The sequence below is a fragment of the Tamandua tetradactyla genome, chromosome 8 (genome assembly GCF_023851605.1).
Source record: "Tamandua tetradactyla isolate mTamTet1 chromosome 8, mTamTet1.pri, whole genome shotgun sequence".
Lineage (NCBI taxonomy): Eukaryota > Metazoa > Chordata > Mammalia > Pilosa > Myrmecophagidae > Tamandua > Tamandua tetradactyla.
Window position 1 is genome coordinate 107,623,724 of NC_135334.1, and position 25,976 is coordinate 107,649,699.

Sequence of the window (25,976 nt, forward strand, 5' to 3'; positions counted from 1 at the left end):
TTAGTTGGGTATAAATTTAATTAGTGGTATTTTATTGCAGTAACAGGTGATTCATTTTAGGATCTTATTTCATCAAAGATCACATCTAAAGTGGTACATATTCCAGATCTTTGCTTTAAGAAAGAACATACTCATTTCCATCAGAATTGTAATAGTGATTTTCCAGTTTGTCCATGTGCCTGGTTTTATTAACATCTGCTTCCTCTGCACAGAAGTTTTGTTGTATTGCTAAGGGAAGCATTTTCAAGACATTCTTCAGTTAGAATAACCTAAATAGTAGAATTTATTATAAATAATTCTACCTGGTATATAATTATCAGCAACCATCCGAGGATTTCTTCAGTGGTTTTAAAATTTTATTTTCTCAAGAAATATTGGTCACTATTATTATGACTTAATGTCAATAAGCTCAAGTTCCAGGTGTTCACCTGTTAAATTTATAAAAAGTGTCTAACTTATTTAAATTATTCTTTTAAAGACATTTTCAATTGAAAAGTAAAAGTAAATATAAAATATAAAACACAAAAGCTTAAACAGTTTTAAGCTTCTTTCAAACGAAAGATCAGGCAGTGAACAAGATAGAATTAAATGAGATACTGAAAAATTTATAGTTTATTAAAGGAATAATAGAACTGTTTGTAATGTTAAGAAAGGTTTCTAAACATACTGGTTTAGATGTTCCTTTATTATTACCTGTGATATCATAGTTTATCTGCCTCAAACAATTCTTTAAGTGGTCACTGTTATAAATTTAGAAACAATTAAAATATTTAAGCTTCTGATACTCTTCAAATTTTACAGAAGTACAAAAATTGGTTCTGTTATATTGTATAATTTGGTAATATAAAATTTCCTTTGTTTTGCCTTATTATTAGTATTACATTAAACTGTTTATCATACCTATTGACATTATTTCCCTGGTCTGTTAAAAATACAAATAAAATTGACAGATAAAAGTAAAAGAGGCATCCAGTTAGTTAACAAACAATATATTTCCCCCCATCTCACTTTTCTTTAGAAAAAACAAAAAAACATTTTAAGAATAGGAATTCAGAACCTTGGCTCACCTTTGTGGGGAGATGACGTTTGTTGTACAGAAAAGTGTGACAACAGTCACAGTCTTACCAAGTTCCTCTATATTCTCCGTGGTCTTCTACGACTCTCTCTTTCAGTCTGTATCATCACAATGCCATCACATCTGATCCAGGTAAGAACTTTGTAGAACTGCTTTCAGCTAATTATTAGTGCATAATTGTAACACAAAGAGCAATTTATAAATGCTGTATAAGTCTGGCAAGTTATTCACATATACTATTTGGGAAAAGATATCTGAAACTTAAAGTGTCAGAGTAGCAAAATGACTTTTAGATTAGATTATTAAATTCCTTTAATATACAGTATGAATATAGTATGTCTACTATTACTGGTTTTAGTATTCATTCTTTGATTTCTTGTGAACTTGTTATGATCATTGTGACGTGAGTATATCTTTTCACTCATTCTAAAGTTGACCTGAATAGAAAAAGGAATCCTTTTTCCCTTTGTTTCCTTAAAAACTACATTCTCAGCAATAAAGGTCAATCTTTACAAATACAGAACATCAGATCTTTGCAAGCTTCTCTACAAATGTTTTTTAAAAGTCCTTTCCTTAAGAGTTTGCAAAAGGACAAGTTTGGGACTATTTTCATTATTATAGCCATTATTTTATAGGTAATAGAGTAACGAATTGCATTAACATTTATATATTTATATATTTATTTATTTCCATTTTATCGTTATATATCTTTCTATAGCACAAGTATAGAAATAATCATTTAATTTAAAAACTCTGCAGTGAATGAAGTCATTCTCAAGTCAAAAGAAACTAATAACATTTATTTTTAATAATTAATAACATTTTCTTTCTAATTTACTAAAACATTTTGATTTGTAATAACTTACTTTTAGAAGAAAGAAATTTTGAGCTTTTTTTTTTCACTTCTCTAGGAAGTAGTAAAATAACAATAATAGTAGCTTACAAATACCAGGCACTAATTTTGTGTCAGGACCTAAGAGTCCCTGTATGCTTTTTACGTAACTGCTGTTATTTCCATTTTGATAAGGAAAATTAGGTTCAGAGACATTAGAAACTAGGTCAAGACTACACACATGAAAAGCCATGATTTCTGCTCACATAGTTAGGTTCCAGAACCATATTAGAGGACAGTTCTATTACAATATGCTAACAGGTTTTTATTCTGGAACTCATTTATGTCAAAGCTAGTAAATCTCAGATCTTTAATGTTAGACCTAAAAAAGGACTTGAAGAGATCATCTGCTCTGGGTTTCTACCTTTGGGCAAGTAAAACTTTTTCCCTGTTTTGGAACTGAAGCTTCAGTTGAAATGACATATTCAAGCAGATCAAAGAAATAAGGACTGTACTTGGTGAGATTGGAAGGGACTATGAGAACTTTACATTTAATTGATTTAACAGAAATCTAAGTGATGTAATAGAGTTCTTAGAGTTCTCTAAGGAGATAAAGAAATGGCATTTGAAGATGCTTTACCTAAAAGTACTGTTTCAAGAGGTAAAGCACAGACCTTTAAGTTTGTGAAACATGTCCAACCGTTGAACCCTTCTCTATCTTACAGGAAAAGAATTTTGTATTTTGTTCATAGTCACCTTTACAAAAATCCACTATTATCTATCGTTCTTCTCCCCTCTTTACTTAAACATTTTGTGATTGATTAATGTATCACCATGTTCCTTCCTCCACTAATGGAGAGAGGTGTATGATTGGCAGCATACTTCCATAAATTGACAGTGACTTGCACTTTTAAGCTTTCTGAGAATTACAACAGCAACTTTCTGTTCAAGTAAGCATTCTTCTTTAATAAAAACAAAGTTTGCACAAAATTAAAATTATATCTTTGTCAGGAAAACTTTTATTTTCATATCAAGAGTTCTTTAATCCAAACTGTCCCTTCTCAAATAACTGAATAAAAAAATTCTTCATTTCTTACAAATTTGTTATTGACGCAATATGTTATTATATTTGATCAGTCATATATTTGTGCATTTCTTTTACATTTTTGAGTTTCTGCTTTGTGCTGCTGCCCACTGTATGTATCACTAGAAATTGAAGAGATACTGTTTTATTTCAGGAATCTTACTGTATAATGTGATTTCAGCATTAAAATGAGTTTCAACTTAGTATGGTAAATTTGATAATAAGTATGAGGATATGAAATCAAGATCTTAGTCCAGCAGTTCTCAAACTCTTTTATCTGAAGACCTTTTCATACTATTAATTTTTATTGAGGGAATTATCATCACCAAGCTAGAGGAATGCGATGCTGCACAGTTCTGTGTTCCACAGAAAATTTAAACAAGTAGCAAAAAATTGGCATAACCATCTTTCTCAGACCTCTGGAATAGATATATTGACCAGTGGAATCAAACTGAGAGTCAAAAGTAAACCCTCACATCTTTGGCCAATTGATTATTTTTCATTTAAATTTTATTGCGATATGTTCACACACCATACATTCCTTCCAAAGTATACAATCAGTGTCTCACAGTATCCTCACCTAGTTGTATGGTCATCATCACAATCAATTTTAGAACATTTTCATTACTCCGAAATAAAAAATAACAGACATAAAAAAAGAAAACCCAAACACCCTTTACCCACCAATTGACTTTTGACAAGGCTGCCAAGTCCATTCAATTGAGAAAGAATACTGTTTTCAGCAAATGGTTCTGGGAGAATTGGATATCTGTATTCAAAAGAATGAAAGAAGACCCCTATCTCATGCCATATACAAAAATTAACTCAAAATGGCTCAGTGACCTAAATATATGATCCAAAACTATAAAACTCCTAGAAAAATATAGGGGAGCAATGGTTTGCTCGACTTTGCAGCCAAATCATAGGCAATGAAAGAGAAAATGGACAAATGTGACAGTCTCAAAATATGAAGTTTGGAGCATCAAAGGACTTTGTCACAAAAATGAAAAGGCAGCCTATGCAATGGGAGAATATAGTTAGAAACCACATATCCAATAAATTTTTAATATCCAGAATATATCAAGAAATCCTACAACTCAACAATAAAAAGACAAACGAAACCAAAAAATGGGCAAAGTCTTGAATAGACCTTTCTCCAAAGAGGGTATACACACGGCTAAAAAGTTTCTGAAAAGATGCTCAACATCACTAGCTATTAGTGAAATGCAAAGCAAAACCACAATGAGGTGCCATTTCACACATACTAGAATGGGTGCTATTAAAAAACCAGAAAATTACAAATTTTAGAAAAGGGATAGAGAAATAGGAACACTCATTCATTCGTTGCTGGGGGAATATGAAATGGCACTGCCTCTGTGGAAGACAGTTTGGCAGTTCCTCACTAAGCTAAATATAGAGTTCCATATGAGCTGGCAGTCCCTCTATAGGTATATACCCAGACAAATGGAAAGCAGGGACATGAACAGATATTTTAATTCCCATGTTCGTAGTGGCATTATTCACAATTGCTAAAAGATGGAAGCAAACCAAGTGTCAACCCATGAATGAATAAACAAAATATGGTATATACTTAAAATAGACTATTATTCAACCATAAAAAACAATGGGGGAAAAAAAAAGCAATGAAGTCCTGAGGCATGCATCAAACATGGATGAAACTTGAGGATATTGTGCTGAATGGAGTAGGCCAGATATGAAAGGATTAATATTGTATGATCTCACTGATTTGAACTAATTCTCATAAGAAAACTCAGAGTTAGAATCTAGAATATAGGTTACCAGGGATAGATGGGGGTAGAGAATGGGAGTTGATGCTTAATTTGTACAAAATTTCTATTTAGGTGAATTGTAAAGGTCTGGAAATGGATAGTGGTGATGTTTGCACATTAGTGTATGTGCAATTTACAGCACTGAATTATACATGTGAATGTGGTTAAAGGGGAAACTTTAGGTCATATATGTTACTAGAATAAAAATTAAACAATGAAACATAGGACTGTATAAAAATTCGATTGTAGATGATGGACTATAGTTAATAGTACAAGTATAAGAATGTTCTTTTGTGAATCATAACAAATGTACAACACTAATGCAAGATATTAATGATAGGGTGGTATATGGGAACAAAGTACACCTAATGTATTTAGATCAATGGTACTGTTTTAATAATAATCTTTCATTAATTGTAGCAAAGATACCACGCTTATGACAGAACTTGAGAATACTGTATTTTTAAATTATTTTTCTGTATGTCTACAACTTCTGTGGTAGTTAGATTCAGTTGTCAGCTTGGCCAGGTGAAGGTACCTAACTCTGTTGCTGTGGACATGAGCCAGTGGTACATGAACCTCATCTGTTGCTCTTTACATCTGCAGTCAGCTAAGAGACGTGCCTGCTGTAATGAATGATGTTTGATTTAATTGGCTGGTGCTTAAATGAGAAAGCTCAACATAACACAGACCAAGCAGCTCAGCATACCTCATGTTAGCACTCGCAGCTCAGCCCAGGTCTTTGGAGATGCAGAAAAAAATAACTCCAGGGAAAGTTGTTGGAACCCAGAGGCCTGGAGAGAAGGCCAGCAGAGATCACCCTTTGCCTTCCCACGTAAGAAAGAACCTCAGTTGAAAGCTAGCTGCCTTTCCTCTGAAGAACAAAATAAATCCCCTTTTGTTAAAAGCCAATCTATCTCTGGTGTGTTGCATTTCGGCAGCTAGCAAACTAGAACAACTTCTTTAATTAAAAAAAATCTTTTTTCATATAATAGGATATATTTCACAGACTTGTGTATTGGGTGTTTTAAATAAGGTAATCCATGTACATCACTTCACACAGTGCCTAGACCATAAAATCTCTCAATAAATGCTGGCAACTGTTAACAAAAATAAGGTAATTATTAAAAAGTGCTGTCATCAATTGTAACAAATGTTCCATACCAATGCAAGGTGTTGGTGATGGGGTGGTGTATGGGAATCCTGTGTTTCATGCATGATTGTTCTGTAAACCCACAGCTTCTCTAATACCGAATTGTTTTTGACTTAATACAAAGCTTCGATAATCAAAACAATATAATACTGACATAAGGACAGACAGATGTACCTATGAAACAGAATTGATGGTCTAGAAATAAACCCTTATATCTCTGACCAGTTGATTTTGACAAGGAAGTTAAGTCCACTCAGTGGGAAACAAAGTCTTTTCAAGAAATTTTGCTAGGTAAGTGGGATATCCATATGTAAAAGAATGAAGGAGGACCCCTACCTTGCATCATATATTTTAAAAAATCAACTCAAAATGCATCAAAGACCTGACTATAAGAGCTAGAACTATCAACCGCCTAAAGGAAAGCTCAGGGAAGCATCTTCAGGACCATGTGCTGGGCAATGGTTTCTTAAACTTTATACCTAAAGCATGAGCAACAAAATGAAAAATAGATAAATGGTGCTTCATCAAAATGAAAAATTTTTATGCATCAAAGGAATCGAAGACATTTATTTAAAGAAAATGTGCTGATGATCAATAAGCACATGCAATGATGGTGAGCATCATTAACCATGATGTGAAATGATGTTAAAATCCACGAGATATCTCTTCCCACTCATTAGAGTGTCTAATTTTAAAAATGGAAAAAAAGTGTTGGCAAAGGTTTGTGCATTTTTACTGGAGATTTAAAATGGTGCAACCACTGTGGAAAACAGTTTGGCAGTTCCTCAGAAGAAATGGGGAGATTATTGCTTACTGCATACAGAGCTTCTGTTTGGGGGAATGAAAGAGGTTTGATAGTAGATGGTGGTAATAATAACACAAAATTGTGAATTTAATCATCTCCACTGAATTGTATACTTGGAAATAATTAAATGGTATATGCTATTTTGTAAATATGTTACCCCAATAAAAATTTTCAATTAAAAAAATTTTATTTGTATGAAGTTCCATTTATCTATTTTTTCTTTTGTCACTTGTGCCTTAGGTTTAAAATCTAAGGCTCCATTGCCTCATATACGGTCCCAAAGTTTTAATATGTCAGTACTACCCTATGTTTTCTAAAAGAATTTTTTAAGTTTTAGTTCTTGTATTTGGGTCTTTGATTCATTTTTGGTTCATTTTATACACGGCATGAGTCAAGGGTATATTTCATTGCCTTTTGTATGTGGCCACCCAGTTTTCCCCATTTCTTGAAAGGGCAAAATTTCTTGAAAGGGCTATTCTTTCCCCATTGAGTGGACATGACATCCTTGTCAAAAATCAAATGGCCATGGATGTGAGGGTTTGTTTCTGGGTATGTCTGTCTGTCATTGTACCAGAAGCACACTGTTTTGATTACCGTAGCTTTGTAAGTTTTGAAATTAGAATATGTGATCTTCCAAACTTTTTCTTCTTCAAGATGGCTAAAAGAGGCCTCTTTCTCTGCCACATGAATTTGATGATTGGTTTTTCCATTTCTGCAAAGTAAGCTGTTGGAATTTTTATTGGGATTTCATTGAAATTGTAAATCACTTTGGATAGTGTTGACATGTTAACAATATTTAGTGTTCCAGTCAATCAGCACAGGATACCTTTCCATTTATTTAGATCTTGAATGTCTTTCAGCAATGTTTGTAGTTGTCCACGTGCAAGTCCTTTACATTCTTAGTTAAGTGAATTTCTAAATATTTTATTCTTTTCATTGCTATTATAAATGGAATTGTTTTTTCTTGATTTTCTCTTCAGGTATTTCATTACTAGTATATAAAAACATTATTGATTTTTGCATCTTCATTTTATACGCCACCACTTATCAGGAGTGTTTAATGACACTGTGCCTAGACATGCTCTCTTCAAGTTTATCTTCTTTGGGGTTCATTGGTGTTCTTGAATGTGTATATTCAGGTCTTTCATTAAATTTTGGAAGTTTTCTGCCATTATTGATTTGAATATTCCTTTTCCCCATTTCTTTCTTTCTTCTCCTGGGACTACAAAAATATATTTGTGTACTTGATTGTACCCCACAAGTCTCTTAGGCCTTGTTCACTTTTTTCCATTCTTTTTTTCTTTCTGTTCCTCAGCCTGGATCATTTCCATTGTTCTGTCTTCTAGTTCATTGATTCTTTCTTCTGCTTATTCTAACTTGCTGATGAAACCCTCTAGAGTATTTTTTTTTATTAATTAACGGCAAAAAAGAAATTAACTCAACATTTAGAAATCATACCATTCTACATATGCAATCAGTAATTCTTAACATCATCACATAGATGCATGCTCATCATTTCTTAGTACATTTACATCGGTTTAGAAGAACTAGCAACACAACAGAAAAAGATATAGAATGTTAATATAGAGAAAAGAAATAAAAGTAATAATAATAGTAAAAAAACAAGCAAAAAAACAAAACAAACAAAAAAACCTATAGCTCAGATGCAGCTTCATTCAGTGTTTTAACATGATTACTTTACAATTAGGTATTATTGTGCTGTCCATTTTTGAGTTTTTGTATCTACTCCTGTTGCACAGTCTGTATCCCTTCAGCTTCAATTACCCATTATCTTACCCTGTTTCTAACTTCTGCTGGACTCTGTTACCAATGACATATTTCAAGTTTATTCTCGAATGTCCATTCACATCAGTGGGACCATACAGTATTTGTCCTTTAGTTTTTGGCTGGACTCACTCAGCATAATATTCTCTAGGTCCATCCATGTTATTACATGCTTCATAAGTTTATCTTGTCTTAAAGCTGCATAATATTCCATCGTATGTATATACCACAGTTTGTTTAGCCATTCTTCTGTTGATGGAGATTTTGGCTGTTTCCATCTCTTTGCAATTGTAAATAACACTGCTATAAACATTGGTGTGCAAATGTCCGTTTGTGTCTTTGCCCTTAAGTCCTTTGAGTAGATACCTAGCAATGGTATTGCTGGGTCGTATGGCAATTCTATATTCAGCTTTTTGAGGAACCGCCAAACTGCCTTTCACAGTGGTTGCACCATTTGACATTCCCACCAACAGTGGATAAGTGTGCCTCTTTCTCCGCATCCTCTCCAGCACTTGTCATTTTCTGTTTTGTTGATAATGGCCATTCTGGTGGGTGTGAGATGATATCTCATTGTGGTTTTGATTTGCATTTCTCTAATGGCCAGGGACATTGAGCATCTCTTCATGTGCCTCTTGGCCATCCGTATTTCCTCTTCTGGTAGGTGTCTGTTCAAGTCTTTTTCCCATTTTGTAATTGGATCGGCTGTCTTTTTGTTGTTGAGTTGAACAATCTCTTTATAAATTCTGGATACTAGACCTTTATCTGATATGTCATTTCCAAATATTATCTCCCATTGTGTAGGCTGTCTTTCTACTTTCATGATGAAGTTCTTTGATGCACAAAAGTGTTTAATTTTGAGGAGCTCCCATTTATTTATTCCTTATTCAGTGTTCTCGCTTTAGGTTTAAGGTCCATAAAACCGCCTCCAGTTGTAAGATTCATAAGATATCTCCCTACATTTTCCTCTAACTGTTTTATGGACTTAGACCTACTGTTTAGATCTTTGATCCATTTTGAGTTAACTTTTGTATAAGGTGTAAGATACGGGTCTTTTTTCATTCTTTTACATATGGATATCCAGTTCTCTAGGCACCATTTATTGAAGAGACTGTTCTGTCCCAGGTGAGTTGGCTTGACTGCCTTATCAAAGATCAAATGTCCTTAGATGAGAGGGTCTATATCTGAGCACTCTATTCGATTCCATTGGTCGATATATCTATCTTTATGCCAATACCATGCTGTTTTGACCACTGTGGCTTCATAATATGCCTTAAAGTCAGGCAGCGCGAGACCTCCAGCTTCATTTTTTTTCCTCAAGATGTTTTTAGCAATTCGGGGCACCCTGCCCTTCCAGATAAATTTGTTTATTGGTTTTTCTATTTCTGAAAAATAAGTTGTTGGGATTTTGATTGGTATTGCATTGAATCTGTAGATCAATTTAGGTAGGATTGACATCTTAACTATATTTAGTCTTCCAATCCATGAACATGGTATGCCCTTCCATCTATTTAGGTCTTCTGTGATTTCTTATAGCAGTTTTTTGTAGTTTTCTTTATATAGGTTTTTTGTCTCTTTAGTTAAATTTATTCCTAGGTATTTCATTCTTTTAGTTGCAATTGTAAATGGGATTCGTTTCTTGATTTCCCCTCAGCTTGTTCATTACTAGTGTATAGAAATGCTACAGATTTTTGAATGTTGATCTTGTAACCTGCTACTTTGCTGTACTCATTTATTAGCTCTAGTAGTTTTGTTGTGAATTTTTCCGGGTTTTCGACGTATAGTATCATATCGTCTGCAAACAGTGATAGTTTTACTTCTTCCTTTCCAATTTTGATGCCTTGTATTTCTTTTTCTTGTCTAATTGCTCTGGCTAGAACCTCCAACACAATGTTGAATAATAGGGGTGATAGTGGACATCCTTGTCTTGTTCCTGATCTTAGGGGGAAAGTTTTCAATTTTTCCCCATTGAGGAAGATATTAGCTGTGGGTTTTTCATATATTCCCTCTATCATTTTAAGGAAGTTCCCTTGTATTCCTATCTTTTGAAGTGTTTTCAACAGGAAAGGATGTTGAATCTTGTCAAATGCCTTCTCTGCATCAATTGAGATGATCATGTGATTTTTCTGCTTTGATTTGTTGATATGGTGTATTACATTAATTGATTTTCTTATGTTGAACCATCCTTGCATACCTGGGATGAATCCTACTTGGTCATGATGTATAATTCTTTTAATGTGTTGTTGGATACGATTTGCTAGAATTTTATTGAGGATTTTTGCATCTATATTCATTAGAGAGATTGGTCTGTAGTTTTCTTTTTTTGTATTATCTTTGCCTGGTTTTGGTATGAGGGTGATGTTGGCTTCATAGAATGAATTAGGTAGTTTTCCCTCCACTTCGATTTTTTTGAAGAGTTTGAGGAGAGTTGGTACTAATTCTTTCTGGAATGTTTGATTGAATTCACATGTGAAGCCGTCTGGTCCTGGACTTTTCTTTTTAGGAAGCTTTTGAATGACTAATTCAATTTCTTTACTTGTGATTGGTTTGTTGAGGTCATCTATTTCTTCTTGAGTCAAAGTTGGTTGTTCATGTCTTTCCAGGAACCCATCCATTTCATCTAAATTGTTGTATTTATTAGCGTAAAGTTGTTCATAGTATCCTGTTATTACCTCCTTTATTTCTGTGAGGTCAGTAGTTATGTCTCCTCTTCCATTTCTGATCTTATTTATTTGCATCCTCTCTCTTCTTCTTTTTGTCAATCTTGCTAAGGGCCCATCAATCTTATTGATTTTCTCATAGAACCAACTTCTGGTCTTATTGATTTTCTCTATTGTTTTCATGTTTTCAATTTCATTTATTTCTGCTCTAATCTTTGTTATTTTTTCCTTTTGCTTGCTTTGGGATTAGTTTGCTGTTCTTTCTCCAGTTCTTCCAAGTGGACAGTTAATTCCTGCATTTTTGCCTTTTCTTCTTTTCTGATAAAGGCATTTAGGGCAATAAATTTCCCTCTTAGCACTGCCTTTGCTGCGTCCCATAAGTTTTGATATGTTGTGTTTTCATTTTCATTCACCTCGAGGTATTTACTAATTTCTCTTGCAATTTCTTCTTTGACCCACTGGTTGTTTAAGAGTATGTTGTTGAACCTCCATGTATATCTGAATTTTCTGGCACTCCGCCTATTATTGATTTCCAACTTCATTCCTTTATGATCCGAGAAAGTGTTGTGTATGATTTCAATCTTTTTAAATTTGTTAAGACTTGCTTTGTGACTCAGCATATGGTCTATCTTTGAGAATGATCTATGAGCACTTGAAAAAAAGGTGTATCCTGCTGTTGTGGGATGTAATGTCCTATAAATGTCTGTTAAGTCTAGCTCATTTATAGTAATATTCAGATTCTCTATTTCTTTATTGATCCTCTGTCTAGATGTTCTGTCCATTGATGAGAGTGGTGAATTGAAGTCTCCAACTATTATGGTATATGTGTCTTTTTCCCTTTTCAGTGTTTGCAGTGTATTCCTCACGTATTTTGGGGCATTCTGGTTCGGTGCGTAAATATTTATGATTGTTATGTCTTCTTGCTTAATTGTTCCTTTTATTAGTAGATAGTGTCCTTCTTTGTCTCTTTTAACTGTTTTACATTTGAAGTCTAATTTGTTGGATATTGGTATAGCCACTCCTGCTCTTTTCTGGTTGTTATTTGCATGAAATATTTTTTCCCAACCTTTCACTTTCAACCTATATTTATCTTTCGGTCTAAGATGTGTTTCCTGTAGACAGTATATAGAAGGATCCTGTTTTTTAATCCATTCTGCCAGTCTATGTCTTTTGATTGGGAAATTCAGTCCATTAACATTTAGAGTTATTACTGTTTGGATAATATTTTCCTCTACCATTTTGCCTTTTGTATTATATATATCATATCTGACTTTCCTTCTTTCTACACTCTTCTCCATGTCTCTCTCTTCTGTCTCTTTGTATCTGACTCTAGTGCTCCCTTTAGTATTTCTTGCAGAGCTGGTCTCTTGGTCACAAATTCTCTCAGTGACTTTTTGTCTGAGAATGTTTTAATTTCTCCCTCATTTTGGAAGGACAATTTTGCTGGATATAGGAGTCTTGGTTGGCAGTTTTTCTCTTTTAGTAACTTAAATATATCATCCCACTGTCTTCTAGCTTCCATGGTTTCTGCTGAGAAATCTACACATAGTCTTATTGGGTTTCCCTTGTATGTGATGGATTGCTTCTCTCTCGCTCCTTCAAGATCCTCTCTTTCTCTTTGACCTCTGACATTCTATCTAGTAAGTGTCTTGAGGAACGCCTATTTGGGTCTAATCTCTTTGGGGTGCGCTGCACTTCTTGGATCTGTAATTTTAGGTCTTTCATAAGAGTTTGGAAATTTTCAGTGATAATTTCTTCCATTAGTTTTTCTCCTCCTTTTCCCTTCTCTTCTCCTTCTGGGACACCCACAACACGTATATTTGTGTGATTCACATTGTCCTTGAGTTCCCTGATGCCCTGTTCAAATTTTTCCATTCTTTTCTGGATCGTTTCTGTTTCTTTTTGGAATTCAGATGTTCCATCCTCCAAATCACTAATTCTATCTTCTGTCTCTTTAAATCTATCATTGTAGGTATCCATTGTTTTTTCCATCTTTTCTCCTTTATCCTTCACTTCCATAAGCTCTGTGATTTGTTTTTTCAGTTTTTCTGTTTCTTTTTTTTGATCAGCCCATGTCTTCTTCATGTCCTCCCTCAATTTATCGATTTCGTTTTTGAAGAGGTTTTCCATTTCTGTTCGTATATTCAGCATTAGTTGTTTCAGCTCCTGTATCTCATTTGAACTATTGGTTTGTTCCTTTGACTGGGCCATATTTTCAATTTTCTGAGCATGATCCGTTATCTTCTGCTGGCGTCTGGGCATTTAGTCAGATTTCCCTGGGTGTTGGACCCCACAGGTTGAAAGATTTTTCTGTGAAATCTCTGGGTTCTGTTTTTCTTATCCTGCCCAGTAGGTGGCGCTTGTGGCACACGTTTGTCTGCGGGTTCCACCAGTAAAAGGTGCTGTGGGTCCTTTCACTTTGGAAAACTCTCGCCGTGGGGGAGGTTCGCCAGCCAAATCGGCTTGGAAGAGTGCCAGCCGGCCCACGGGTCCAAACACGGGGAGGGTCGCCGGCCACCGCATCCTGGGAGAGTGCCGGACCGAATTTCCTAGTCGGCCCAGGGCGCCAAGCGTGGCGGGAGGGCGCCAGCCACCACAGCCCGGGTGAGTGCACCGTTCCCAGCCGGACCGGTGAGTCACATGTTTGGAAGGGACCCCCCCCAGTCACCGTTCTCCATGGTCTGGGGATTTCCGACCCAACTATCTCAGTTGGTCCGGGGAGCCTCGCGTGGTAGGGGCGCCAGCCGCCACGACCCGAGGGGACCGCCTGCCCAATTCTGCCAGCTGGCCTGGGAAGGAGGAACGGAGGGACTCCGGCCGCTTGCCGTCCCTCCCGGGAAAGCCCGCGCCCCTCGTCGATCTTACCGGAGCTGGTTCTCCCAGACAGTCAGCCGTTCCAGGATGGGGTACGCCGTCCCTTTGATCTCCGTCGTTGCTCCGGGAGCTGCTCTGTATCGTCTCCACTCCCCCAGTAGCTGTTCTGGAGGAGGAAAGGTGAAGGTGGCAAGGCTGTCGAGGACGGTGGCGGAGGAGCCGGTGAAGGCGGAAGAGGGTACGGTGGTGGTTGGAGAGCCGCCGGAGCAGGAGGAGAAAGGGAAGGATAAGATGGCGGATGGAGCGCCACCGGAGCAGATGGGGAAAGGGAAGGGCAGGATGGTGGCGGGAGCGCCGCCCGGCGGAGGAGGGGGAAGAGCAGGGCTGGGTGGCGGCGGGAGCGCCGCCGGTGGAGAAAGAGGGAGAGGAGGACTGGATGGCGGCGGGAGCGCCGCCGGCAGAGAAAGAGGGAGAGGAGGGCTGGATGGCGGCGGGAGCGCCGCCGGCAGAGAAAGAGGGAGAGGAGGGCTGGATGGCCGGGAGCGCCGCCGGCCCCCTGGAGTATTTTTAAGTTATTGTGATTTTCAACTCCATTATCTCTTTGGTTCCTTTTTAATATTTCTGTCTCTTTATTGAAATTCTCAGATTGTTCATTCATCATTTTCCTGTTATCCTTTAATTCTTTCTCTGTGTTTCCTTTATTTCCTTTACTTCATTAATTATTATTTTTTAAGGTCTTTGATATATTAAAAATTTGGTCTTTTTGTTGATATTTTCTGAAGTTATACCTAGTTCATTTGGATGGTTAATCACATCATTTCCTGTTTCTTCATTTTATAATCTTATGTTGCACACTGAACATTTTAATATTTTAATGTGTTGTCTGGTATTTTCTATGTGAGTTGTCTGTACCTTAAGTTGATACCTAGTTAGTGATATGACAGAGATTTCCTTAAGTGACAGGAGCTAACAAATTCAGATTTACCAATGGAGAAAAAGACAAGCACATCTTTGTTTGTTTCACAGGCTTTGCAAATTGACTCTGCTCTGGTCGGTACTCCCCTTCAGAGTTTAGCCCTTCTATCAAGATCAGTCTGAGGCAAAAGTTTAAGGTTCTCTCATGGTTTTCTGGACCTGAGTGTTTTCCTGAGCTTGTGCTTATGACCTTAGTAATTTCCCCCATTGACAGAAATCATATTCATAATTTTATTCCCTATAAAAGAGACTTTCCTTCTACTCCCTGGTGCTCTATTGTATATCTTTAAAAAGGTAATCCTTTGCCCCAGACCACTTTGATTTAATTGTTTCTTAAACTGCTTTTAGCTGTCCACAAGCTGCCTCTGCCTGCTAGACACGCTCTGGAACAGTGAGCCAGAGACCAGTGTCCTGATTCATTCTTTTAGGCTGCCACCCAATAGATTAGCACCAATATATAGGCACCCCATTATGTGCATAGGGGTTACTCTACTCTCTCTGGAATAGGGCCAGAAATCCACAATGGGAGTGTAGACTGGTGCCACAAGCTTCTCCTACTATTTTTTTTGTTGTTTTCTTAATTCGGCACTCACCCAGTTACTACAATCCTTTAACTGTTTTCTGGAGTTTTGAGGAAAAAAACTCTGCCAGTTTTTCTAGTTATTCAAAGATTCTATGGGAGAATGGAACCCTGGAGCTTCTTATGCCACTGTCTTAGTAGACCAAAGTCTGATGACAAATCCCTTTAAAACCTTTGTCCCTTTTTTAGCAAGTGGTTTATCTCCTTGTTAGTTATTTTTAAGAACAGTAACTTTGTAATAAATTTGTTGTCTATGACTCACCTTTGTTATTTTCTTTTTTTTTTTTTATTTTTTTTTATTTTTATTTTTTATTAACGGAAAAAAAAAAAATTAACACAACATTTAGAAATCATACCATTCTACATATGCACTCAGTAATTCTTAACATCATCACATAGATGCATGATCATTGTTTCTTAGTACATTTGCATCGGTTTAGAGGAACTAGCAACACAACAGAAAAAGATATAAAATGTTAATATAAAGAAAAGAAATAAAAGTAGTAGTAATAGTAAAAAACAACAACAAACAAACCAACAAGCAAACAAAAACAAAAAAAACCCTATAGCTCAGATGCAGCTTCATTCAGTATTTTAACATGATTACTTTACAATTAGGTATTATTGTGCTGTCCATTTTTGAGTTTTTGTATCTAGTCCTGTTGCACAGTCTGTATCCCTTCAGCTTCAATTACCCATTGTCTTACCCTGTTTCTAACTCCTGCTGAACTCTGTTACCAATGACATATTTCAAGTTTATTCTCGAATGTCCGTTCACATCAGTGGGACCATACAGTATTTGTCCTTTAGTTTTTGGCTGGATTCACTCAGCATAATATTCTCTAGGTCCATCCATGTTATTACATGGTTCATAAGTTTATCTTGTCTTAAAGCTGCATAATATTCCATCGTATGTATATACCACAGTTTGTTTAGCCACTCTTCTGTTGATGGAGATTTTGGCTGTTTCCATCTCTTTGCAATTGCAAACAACGCTGCTATAAACATTGGTGTGCAAATGTCCGTTTGTGTCTTTGCCCTTAAGTCCTTTGAGTAGATACCTAGCAATGGTATTGCTGGGTCGTATGGCAATTCTATATTCAGCTTTTTGAGGAACCGCCAAACTGCCTTCCACAGTGGTTGCACCATTTGACATTCCCACCAACAGTGGATAAGTGTGCCTCTTTCTCCGCATCCTCTCCAGCACTTGTCATTTTCTGTTTTGTTGATAATGGCCATTCTGGTGGGTGTGAGATGATATCTCATTGTGGTTTTGATTTGCATTTCTCTAATGGCCAGGGACATTGAGCATCTCTTCATGTGCCTCTTGGCCATCCGTATTTCTTCTTCTGGTAGGTGTCTGTTTAAGTCTTTTTCCCATTTTGTAATTGGGTTGGCTGTCTTTTTGTTGTTGAGTTGAATAATCTCTTTATAAATTCTGGATACTAGACCTTTATCTGATATGTCGTTTCCAAATATTGTCTCCCATTGTGTAGGCTGTCTTTCTACTTTCTTGATGAAGTTCTCTGATGCACAGAAGTGTTTAATTTTGAGGAGCTCCCATTTATTTATTTCCTTCTTCAGTGTTCTTGCTTTAGGTTTAAGGTCCATAAAACCACCTCCAGTTGTAAGATCCATAAGATATCTCCCAACATTTTCCTCTATCTGTTTTATGGTCTTAGACCTAATGTTTAGATCTTTGATCCATTTTGAGTTAACTTTTGTATAGGGTGTGAGAGATGGGTCTTTTTTCATTCTTTTGCATATGAATATCCAGTTCTCTAGGCACCATTTATTGAAGAGACTGCTCTGTCCCAGGTGAGTTGGCTTGACTGCCTTTTCAAAGATCAAATGTCCATAGATGAGAGGGTCTATATCTGAGCACTCTATTCGATTCCATTGGTCGATATATCTATCTTTATGCCAATACCATGCTGTTTTGACCACTGTGGCTTCATAGTATGCCTTAAAGTCAGGCAGCGCGAGACCTCCAGCTTCGTTTTTTTTCCTCAAGATGTTTTTAGCAATTCGGGGCACCCTGCCCTTCCAGATAAATTTGCTTATTGGTTTTTCTATTTCTGAAAAATAAGTTGTTGGGATTTTGATTGGTATTGCATTGAATCTGTAAATCAATTTAGGTAGGATTGACATCTTAACTATATTTAGTCTTCCAATCCATGAACACGGTATGCCCTTCCATCTATTTAGGTCTTCTGTGATTTCTTTTAACAGTTTTTTGTAGTTTTCTTTATATAGGTTTTTTGTCTCTTTGGTTAAATTTATTCCTAGGTATTTTATTCTTTTAGTTGCGATTGTAAATGGGATTCGTTTCTTGATTTCCGCCTCAGCTTGCTCATTACTAGTGTATAGAAAAGCTACAGATTTTTGAATGTTGATCTTGTAGCCTGCTACTTTGCTGTACTCATTTATTAGCTCTAGTAATTTTGTTGTGGATTTTTCTGGGTTTTCTACATATAGTATCATATCGTCTGCAAACAGTGATAGTTTTACTTCTTCCTTTCCTATTTTGATGCCTTGTATTTCTTTTTCTTGCCTAATTGCTCTGGCTAGAACTTCCAACACAATGTTGAATAATAGTGGTGATAGTGGACATCCTTGTCTTGTTCCTGATCTTAGGGGGAAAGTTTTCAATTTTTCCCCATTGAGGATGATATTAGCTGTGGGTTTTTCATATATTCCCTCTATCATTTTAAGGAAGTTCCCTTGTATTCCTATCTTTTGAAGTGTTTTCAGCAGGAAAGGATGTTGAATCTTGTCAAATGCCTTCTCTGCATCAATTGAGATGATCATGTGATTTTTCTGCTTTGATTTGTTGATATGGTGTATTACATTAATTGATTTTCTTATGTTGAACCATCCTTGCATACCTGGGATGAATCCTACTTGGTCATGATGTATAATTCTTTTAATGTGTTGTTGGATACGATTTGCTAGAATTTTATTGAGGATTTTTGCATCTGTATTCATTAGAGAGATTGGTCTGTAGTTTTCTTTTTTTGTAATATCTTTGCCTGGTTTTGGTATGAGGGTGATGTTGGCTTCATAGAATGAATTAGGTAGTTTTCCCTCCACTTCGATTATGTTGAAGAGTTTGAGGAGAGTAGGTACTAATTCTTTCTGGAATGTTTGATAGAATTCACATGTGAAGCCGTCTGGTCCTGGACTTTTCTCTTTAGGGAGCTTTTGAATAACTAATTCAATCTCTTTACTTGTGATTGGTTTGTTGAGGTCGTCTATTTCTTCTTGAGTCAAAGTTGGTTGTTCATGTCTTTCCAGGAACCTGTCCATTTCTTCTAAATTGTTGTATTTATTAGCATAAAGTTGTTCATAGTATCCTGTTATTACCTCCTTTATTTCTGTGAGGTCAGTAGTTATGTCTCCTCTTTCATTTCTAATCTTATTTATTTGCATCCTCTCTCTTCTTCTTTTTGTCAATCTTGCTAAGGGCCCATCAATCTTGTTGATTTTCTCATAGAACCAACTTCTGGTCTTATTGATTTTCTCTATTGTTTTCATGTTTTCAATTTCATTTATTTCTGCTCTAACCTTTGTTATTTCTTTCCTTTTGCTTGCTTTGGGATTAGTTTGCTGTTCTTTCTCCAGTTCTTCCAAGTGGACAGTTAATTCCTGCATTTTTGCCTTTTCTTCTTTTCTGATAAAGGCATTTAGGGCAATAAATTTCCCTCTTAGCACTGCCTTTGCTGCGTCCCATAAGTTTTGATATGTTGTATCTTCATTTTCATTTGCCTCTAGGTATTTACTAATTTCTCTTGCAATTTCTTCTTTGACCCACTTGTTGTTTAAGAGTGTGTTGTTGAGCCTCCATGTATTTATGAATTTTCTGGCCCTCCGCCTATTATTGATTTCCAACTTCATTCCTTTATGATCCGAGAAAGTGTTGTGTATGATTTCAATATTTTTAAATTTGTTAAGACTTGCTTTGTGACCCAGCATATGGTCTATCTTTGAGAATGATCCATGAGCACTTGAAAAAAAGGTGTATCCTGCTGTTGTGGGATGTAATGTCCTATAAATGTCTGTTAAGTCAAGTTCATTTATAGTAATATTCAGGTTCTCTATTTCTTTATTGATCCTCTGTGTAGATGTTCTGTCCATTGATGAGAGTGGTGAATTGAAGTCTCCAACTATTATGGTATATGTGTCTATTTCCCTCTTCAGTGTTTGCAGTGTATTCCTCACGTATTTTGGGGCATTCTGGTTCGGTGCGTAAATATTTATGATTGTTATGTCTTCTTGCTTAATTGTTCCTTTTAATAGTATATAGTGTCCTTCTTTGTCTCTTTTAACTGTTTTACATTTGAAGTCTAATTTGTTGGATATTAGTATAGCCACTCCTGCTCTTTTCTGGTTGTTATTTGCATGAAATATCTTTTCCCAACCTTTCACTTTCAACCTATATTTATCTTTGGGTCTAAGATGTGTTTCCTGTAGACAGCATATAGAAGGATCCTGTTTTTTAATCCATTCTGCCAGTCTATGTCTTTTAATTGGGGAATTCAGTCCATTGACATTTAGAGTTATTACTGTTTGGATAATATTTTCCTCTACCATTTTGCCTTTTGTATTATATATATCATATCTGACTTTCCTTCTTTCTACACTTTTCTCCATGTCTCTCTCTTCTGTCTTTTTGTATCTGACTCTAGTGCTTCCTTTAGTATTTCTTGCAGAGCTGGTCTCTTGGTCACAAATTCTCTCAGTGACTTTTTGTCTGAGAATGTTTTAATTTCTCCCTCATTTTTGAAGGACAATTTTGCTGGATATAGGAGTCTTGGCTGGCAGTTTTTCTCTTTTAGTAACTTAAATATATCATCCCACTGTCTTCTAGCTTCCATGGTTTCTGCTGAGAAATCTACACATAGTCTTATTGGGTTTCCCTTGTATGTGACGGATTGTTTTTCTCTCGCTGCCTTCAAGATCCTCTCTTTCTCTTTGACCTCTGACATTCTAACTAGTAAGTGTCTTGGGGAACGCCTATTTGTGTCTAATCTCTTTGGGGTGCGCTGCACTTCTTGGATCTGTACTTTTAGGTCTTTCATAAGAGTTGGGAAATTTTCAGTGATAATTTCTTCCATTAGTTTTTCTCCTCCTTTTCCCTTCTCTTCTCCTTCTGGGATACCCACTACACGTATATTTGTACGGTTCACATTGTCCTTGAGTTCCCTGATACCTTGTTCAAATTTTTCCATTCTTTTCCGGATAGTTTCTGTTTCTTTTTGGAATTCAGATGTTTCATCCTCCAAATCACTAATTCTATCTTCTGTTTCTTTAAATCTGTCATTGTAGGTATCCATTGTTTTTTCCATCTTTTCTACTTTATCTTTCACTTCCATAAGTTCTGTGATTTGTTTTTTCAGTTTTTCTATTTCTTCTTTATGTTCAGCCCATGTCTTCTTCATGTCCTCCCTCAATTTATCGATTTCATTTTTGAAGAGGTTTTCCATTTCTGTTCGTATATTCAGCATTAGTTGTTTCAGCTCCTGTATCTCATTTGAACTATTGGTTTCTTCGTTTGACTGGGCCATATGTTCAATTTTCTGAGCGTGATCCGTTATCTTCTGCTGGCCTCTGGGCATTTAGTCAGATTTCCCCGGGTGTTCGACCCCACAGCTTGAAAGATTTTTCTGCGCAATCTCTGGGTTCTGTTCTTCCTATCCTGCCCAGTAGGTGGCGCTCGTGGCACACGCCTGTCTGTGGGTTCCACCAGCGAAAGTTGCTGTGGGTCCCTCAACTCTGGAAAACTCTCGCCGTAGGGGAGGTTCGGCAACCTAAGCGTCTTGGAAGAATGCCAGCCGGCCCGGGGTTCCAAACGTGGGGAGGGTCGCCGGCCGTCGCAGCACAGGAGAGCGTCCGGCCAAATTAGCCAGTCGGCGCGGGGCACCAATCGTGGCGGGAGGGCGCCAGCTGTCGCAGCCCGGGAGAGTACACTGTTCCCAGCCGACGGGGGAGTCACGTGTTTGGAAGGGATCCCCCGGTCACTGTTCTCCGCAGTCTGGGGGTTTCCGACCCAACTATCTCAGTTGTTCCGGGGGGCCTCGTGTGGTGGGGGCACCAGCCGCCGCGGCCTAAGGGGACCGCCTGTCCAATTCTACCAGCTGGCCCAGGAAGGTGGAAGGGAGGGACTCCAGTCGCTTGTCGTCCCACCCAGGAAAGCCCGTGCCCCTTGGTGATCTCACCGGAGCTGGTTCTCCCAGATAGTCAGCCGTTCCAGGATGGGGTCCGCTGTCCCTTTGATCTCCGTCGTGGCTCCGGGAGCTGCTCTGTATTATCTCCACTCCCCCAGTAGCTGTTCTGGAGGAGGAAAGGTGAGGGCGGCAAGGCTGTCGAGGCTGGTGGCGGAGGAGCACGGTGAAGGCGGGGGAAGAGGGCACCGTGGTGGTTGGAGAGCAGCCGGAGCAGGAGGGGGAAGAGAGGGGAGAAGGAGGTCGGGCGGCTCGGCTGCTGCAGGGCTTGGGCGCCGCGCGGCGGGCCGGCGGAGAAAGAGAGGGGAGAAGGAGGTCGGGCGGCTCGGCTGCTGCGGGGCTTGGGCGCCGCGCGGCGGGCCGGCGGAGAAAGAGAGGGGAGAAGGAGGTCGGGCGGCTCGGCTGCTGCGGGGCTTGGGCGCCGCGCGGCGGGCCGGCGGAGAAAGAGAGGGGAGAAGGAGGTCGGGCGGCTCGGCTGCTGCGGGGCTTGGGCGCCGCGCGGCGGGCCGGCGGAGAAAGAGAGGGGAGAAGGAGGTCGGGCGGCTCGGCTGCTGCGGGGCGTGGGCCCTTTGTTATTTTCTTAACAGTGTCTTTTGAAGAGCTGAAATTTTTAAATCTTGATAAAGTTTAATTTTTGAACTTTTAATTATGAACTTATGGTTAGTGTTTTTCTCCCTATTTTATCAATCTTTCCCCATTCCAGCATCTTGAAGGCTTTCTCCTATGTTTTCTTTTAAAATTTTCATAGTTTTAGTCTTTAGTTTTACATCAGTGTGTTTTGTTCCAATTTGATTTTTTACATAACTATAGTTTATGTTCTACAAACAGCTTTTAGCTTATTAGTTGTTAACATTCTAATTATATGTTAACAACTTTACTTTCATTAGTTCTCCTTTTATTATTGGTACTATTTACCATAGTACTTACTGTCTGCTTCATATGTGCAATTTCATATAATCTTACTGTTCCAACCCAACTTAGCCCCAAGACCAAAGAATATGCCTGGCACACGTTACCCATGAGTTTAATTAGGGCTTATGAACAGAAGATTCTTCCCAATGGCCTGTCAAGAAATGGAAGTCAGTGTTCTGAGCAAAAGAGAGAGAGAGGAGAGCCACTCGAGCAGCTTATAAAGGTTTAGGTCAGGGTCTCACGAGATTTGATTAGGAGAGGGGAGTTTTAATGACATTCTTTTTCCCCTGAGGGGATCTGTTGACCTTGAATGTCTGTCCTGGTCGTGTAGGCCACTGCATGCAGTGACTTGCTCTTATAATGGAGAAGGGCCTGGGCCCTGGGTCCTCCAGTTCACCCGCACAGCAGTCTACATTGACCATAGGACAGACATTACACCCATATTCCACAACAACAGTGTAAGAGACAACAGAACACTAGGAGTCTCACACACAGAGATAACCACCACACAAAGTGATAAAAAACTATGATTTCAGTCTTAAACTATATTATTTTCCAGATTTTCCAGTGTGCTAAATTCTGCCATGCCAGCAGGATATTCCACACAGTCTAACTGACAGGGGTCCCCGTCCAAGAGCAGGTGGTGGCACCCAACAATGGCAGTTCAGTGCAACTCAGCATTGAGATTTATTGTGCAAATAGGTTACCGCAGAAACCTATTGCAGAAAGGTGATTGCTGTGACACTAAGGGAAAAAGGAAAGGTGTTTATGGGGTACTAGGAGAGGCAAATCTTGTTGATCTAATAGAATACAAGCTAAGTTTCCATTAGCAGATGGAAGTGTTCCTGGAGAAGGGGTGCTATGAGGGGGTTTTAGATACTACACCTTTCCCCCCTGCAATTGCAGGGAACCTTCTGGTGTCAAATCCACAGTTAGCCTGGGCATACTAAGTATCCACAGAGTCATACATACCATACCTTGAGGTGTGGGGTTCGGGGGTTGGGGGTGGGGTTCCAGGTTGGTTACATATACAACTTTTGGCATTTTGTGAGAAACTGTGGTCTAATACTTTTTGGATGAGCCCACTATCCCATGGGCTTAGGGTCCCCAATCAACACAGCAGCATCAGCCAGAACTACAGCACTTTTTTTCCCCAATTTCCGATACTTGTGGAGCAGGTAATAGCAATTTATTTTCATTACCTTGTTGTGACTGTGGTATTGCTGGTCCTTTTACCTGAATTTGCAGCCTCTGCATGGGTCCTGCTGTTACCAGTTCAATAGGAGCAGGAGTAGCTGCTTGGAGCTGTGAATTGAGGTTCTTGAGGTCCAGATACAACCTGCATGTCCACTGCTGCAGAGATTTGTCATCTTGTAACTGCTCTTTTTAAAGCCAGCACATCCTTTCAATTAACCTCACTGCTGTGGGGTTGTAAGGGAAATGAAATGTCCGTAAGACATCATGTTCAGTAGCCCAGGCTTGGATTAGTTGTTCTGTAACTAACAGGATAGGGGAATGCCCACTATCACTGTCCACATATATAGGGACCCAAGAGAATGCACTTAGCTTTTCTAAGCTGTATGTTCTATCTCTTTCATTAACTTTCCCTACTGGGAAGGCCAGCAACAGTCCATTGGCCATATCTGTGGCTGTAAAGGCAAATTTCACACCTTTGGATAAGGGAAGGGGTCCAATATAATCTACCTGCCACCTGGTGACTAGAATTTGCTTGTGGCCGATGTGGCCAAGTGGATGAGGAAGCATCCTTGGGCGTCACAGCAAACAGGAGGAGCAGGCATCCACATCCTTTAGCTGATGTCTGGTGATGGGCAGCTGAAATTGCTGTGTCAGTTTCCAAGAGTTTGGTACCCTCGTGTCCTGTTTTCCTATGCAACCATTCAGCAGCCTCCTATGATGTTGGCATTAAACTACGAATTTTGCTAAATTATGTTTCAATATTGCCAGATAAAGAATCAGTATTATGGGCAGAGATTGAAACATGGTTACCTTTCGCTGTGGCTAGCAGTCCAGATATCTTCCCACATTTCTTTTCCTCATAAGGGGCAGGTGACAACAGTTCGTTTCCCTTGCTTCCACATGGCCATCCACACTGTCAGGCCCTGGTACACTGCCCAGCTGTCAGTACAAATAGTTAATGTATCTCCTAGATCATGGACAATGATCATCCACACAGCCCATAATTCAGCCCATTGACTGCTTAGCATTCTCCCAATTTCCCACTGTACAGTGTCCATCCTAGGTTGCACAGCTTCTGCCATCCAGGTGGCAGGCTGCTGTGTGCTGATTCATCAATATATCAGGCAGACTCCCAGTATACTGCCCCATCCGTCAATTGTTGGCACAGAAATAGCCACCTCAGGAGGATCAGCAGGGAGGGGCAAGCACTGTTCTTCCACATAGGAAACTGGTCCTAAGATACCATGCATTTCTGCACTTAAAGGGCTATTGTTTAAAATGCTGCACTGTAGCAGATAAGCTTTTCATTTCATTAATGTCCTCAGTTGTGTACTGCCAGAGTGAGGCTTAGTGGCAGTGTCCTGTATCCATTCCTGTATGGGATGGCTGTTCTTCATTTCACAGGGGCATTTCTGAGTTAATCTGTCAACTTGCAGTAAGGTATTTATAGGCATAACAGTTGCTTTTCTAAGGGGCTTTATCTGTAGCTTCTAGAGCTGAGACCAAAAGCTGATGGGAACTTGCTTTGCCTGTTGCCTTTGCCACAAGCCCCCCTCAAAGCCAGTATTGGTATTGACCATGTCTAATTTGCAAGGCATAGCTTGGTCCAGCACCACTACCATAAAGTCTAAGCCTATACAGTAGCCCATTTGGCCTTTTTAAAAGCAGCCTTCTGTGGAACATTCCATTCCCATATTTTTCCCTTTCTAACTAGGGCATACAAGGACTTAATAATCTGTGCTAGATGGGGTATAAGCAGTCTTCAATAACCCAAGAAACCAAGGAAAGTCATGAGCTGTTTAAGAGAAACCTACTGAAGGTTTCCACATTTTTTAATCTTAGGCTACCAATGGCAGATAGTGGGACTATGAAGATACCCTTGTGGTATTGTCCTTCCCATGTGAAGACAAACGCAAGCTGGTTGGAGAGGTCTAAAGAAATGCTTAAAAAGGTATTAGCAAGAACCAACACAAAATGAAATTGGTTCTTATGAGTTGAGTTCTTATGTCCTGTAACAAAGTATCTTTTGTTTGGTACAGCTGCTAAAAAGGAAATTTTACTAAAAAGGAAATTTTACTTTGTTAAGTTCTATA

The 25,976-nt window shown here is 38.4% G+C and overlaps 1 protein-coding gene across 6 annotated transcripts in view; it reads left to right on the forward strand.

The window, feature by feature from the left end:
* The window catches only part of ELP4 (elongator acetyltransferase complex subunit 4), a 309,287-nt gene that overhangs the window by 137,633 nt on the left and 145,678 nt on the right, over nucleotides 1-25,976 (forward strand). For 5 of the 6 annotated variants that reach the window (XM_077114287.1, XM_077114290.1, XM_077114284.1 and 2 more), the window contains exon 7: nucleotides 1,019-1,207. The exons of the other annotated variant lie outside the window; for it this stretch is intronic. In XM_077114287.1, the coding sequence (XP_076970402.1) occupies nucleotides 1,019-1,207 (189 nt within the window). The remainder of the gene's footprint in view (nucleotides 1-1,018; nucleotides 1,208-25,976) is intronic. 6 annotated transcript variants of the gene reach the window in all.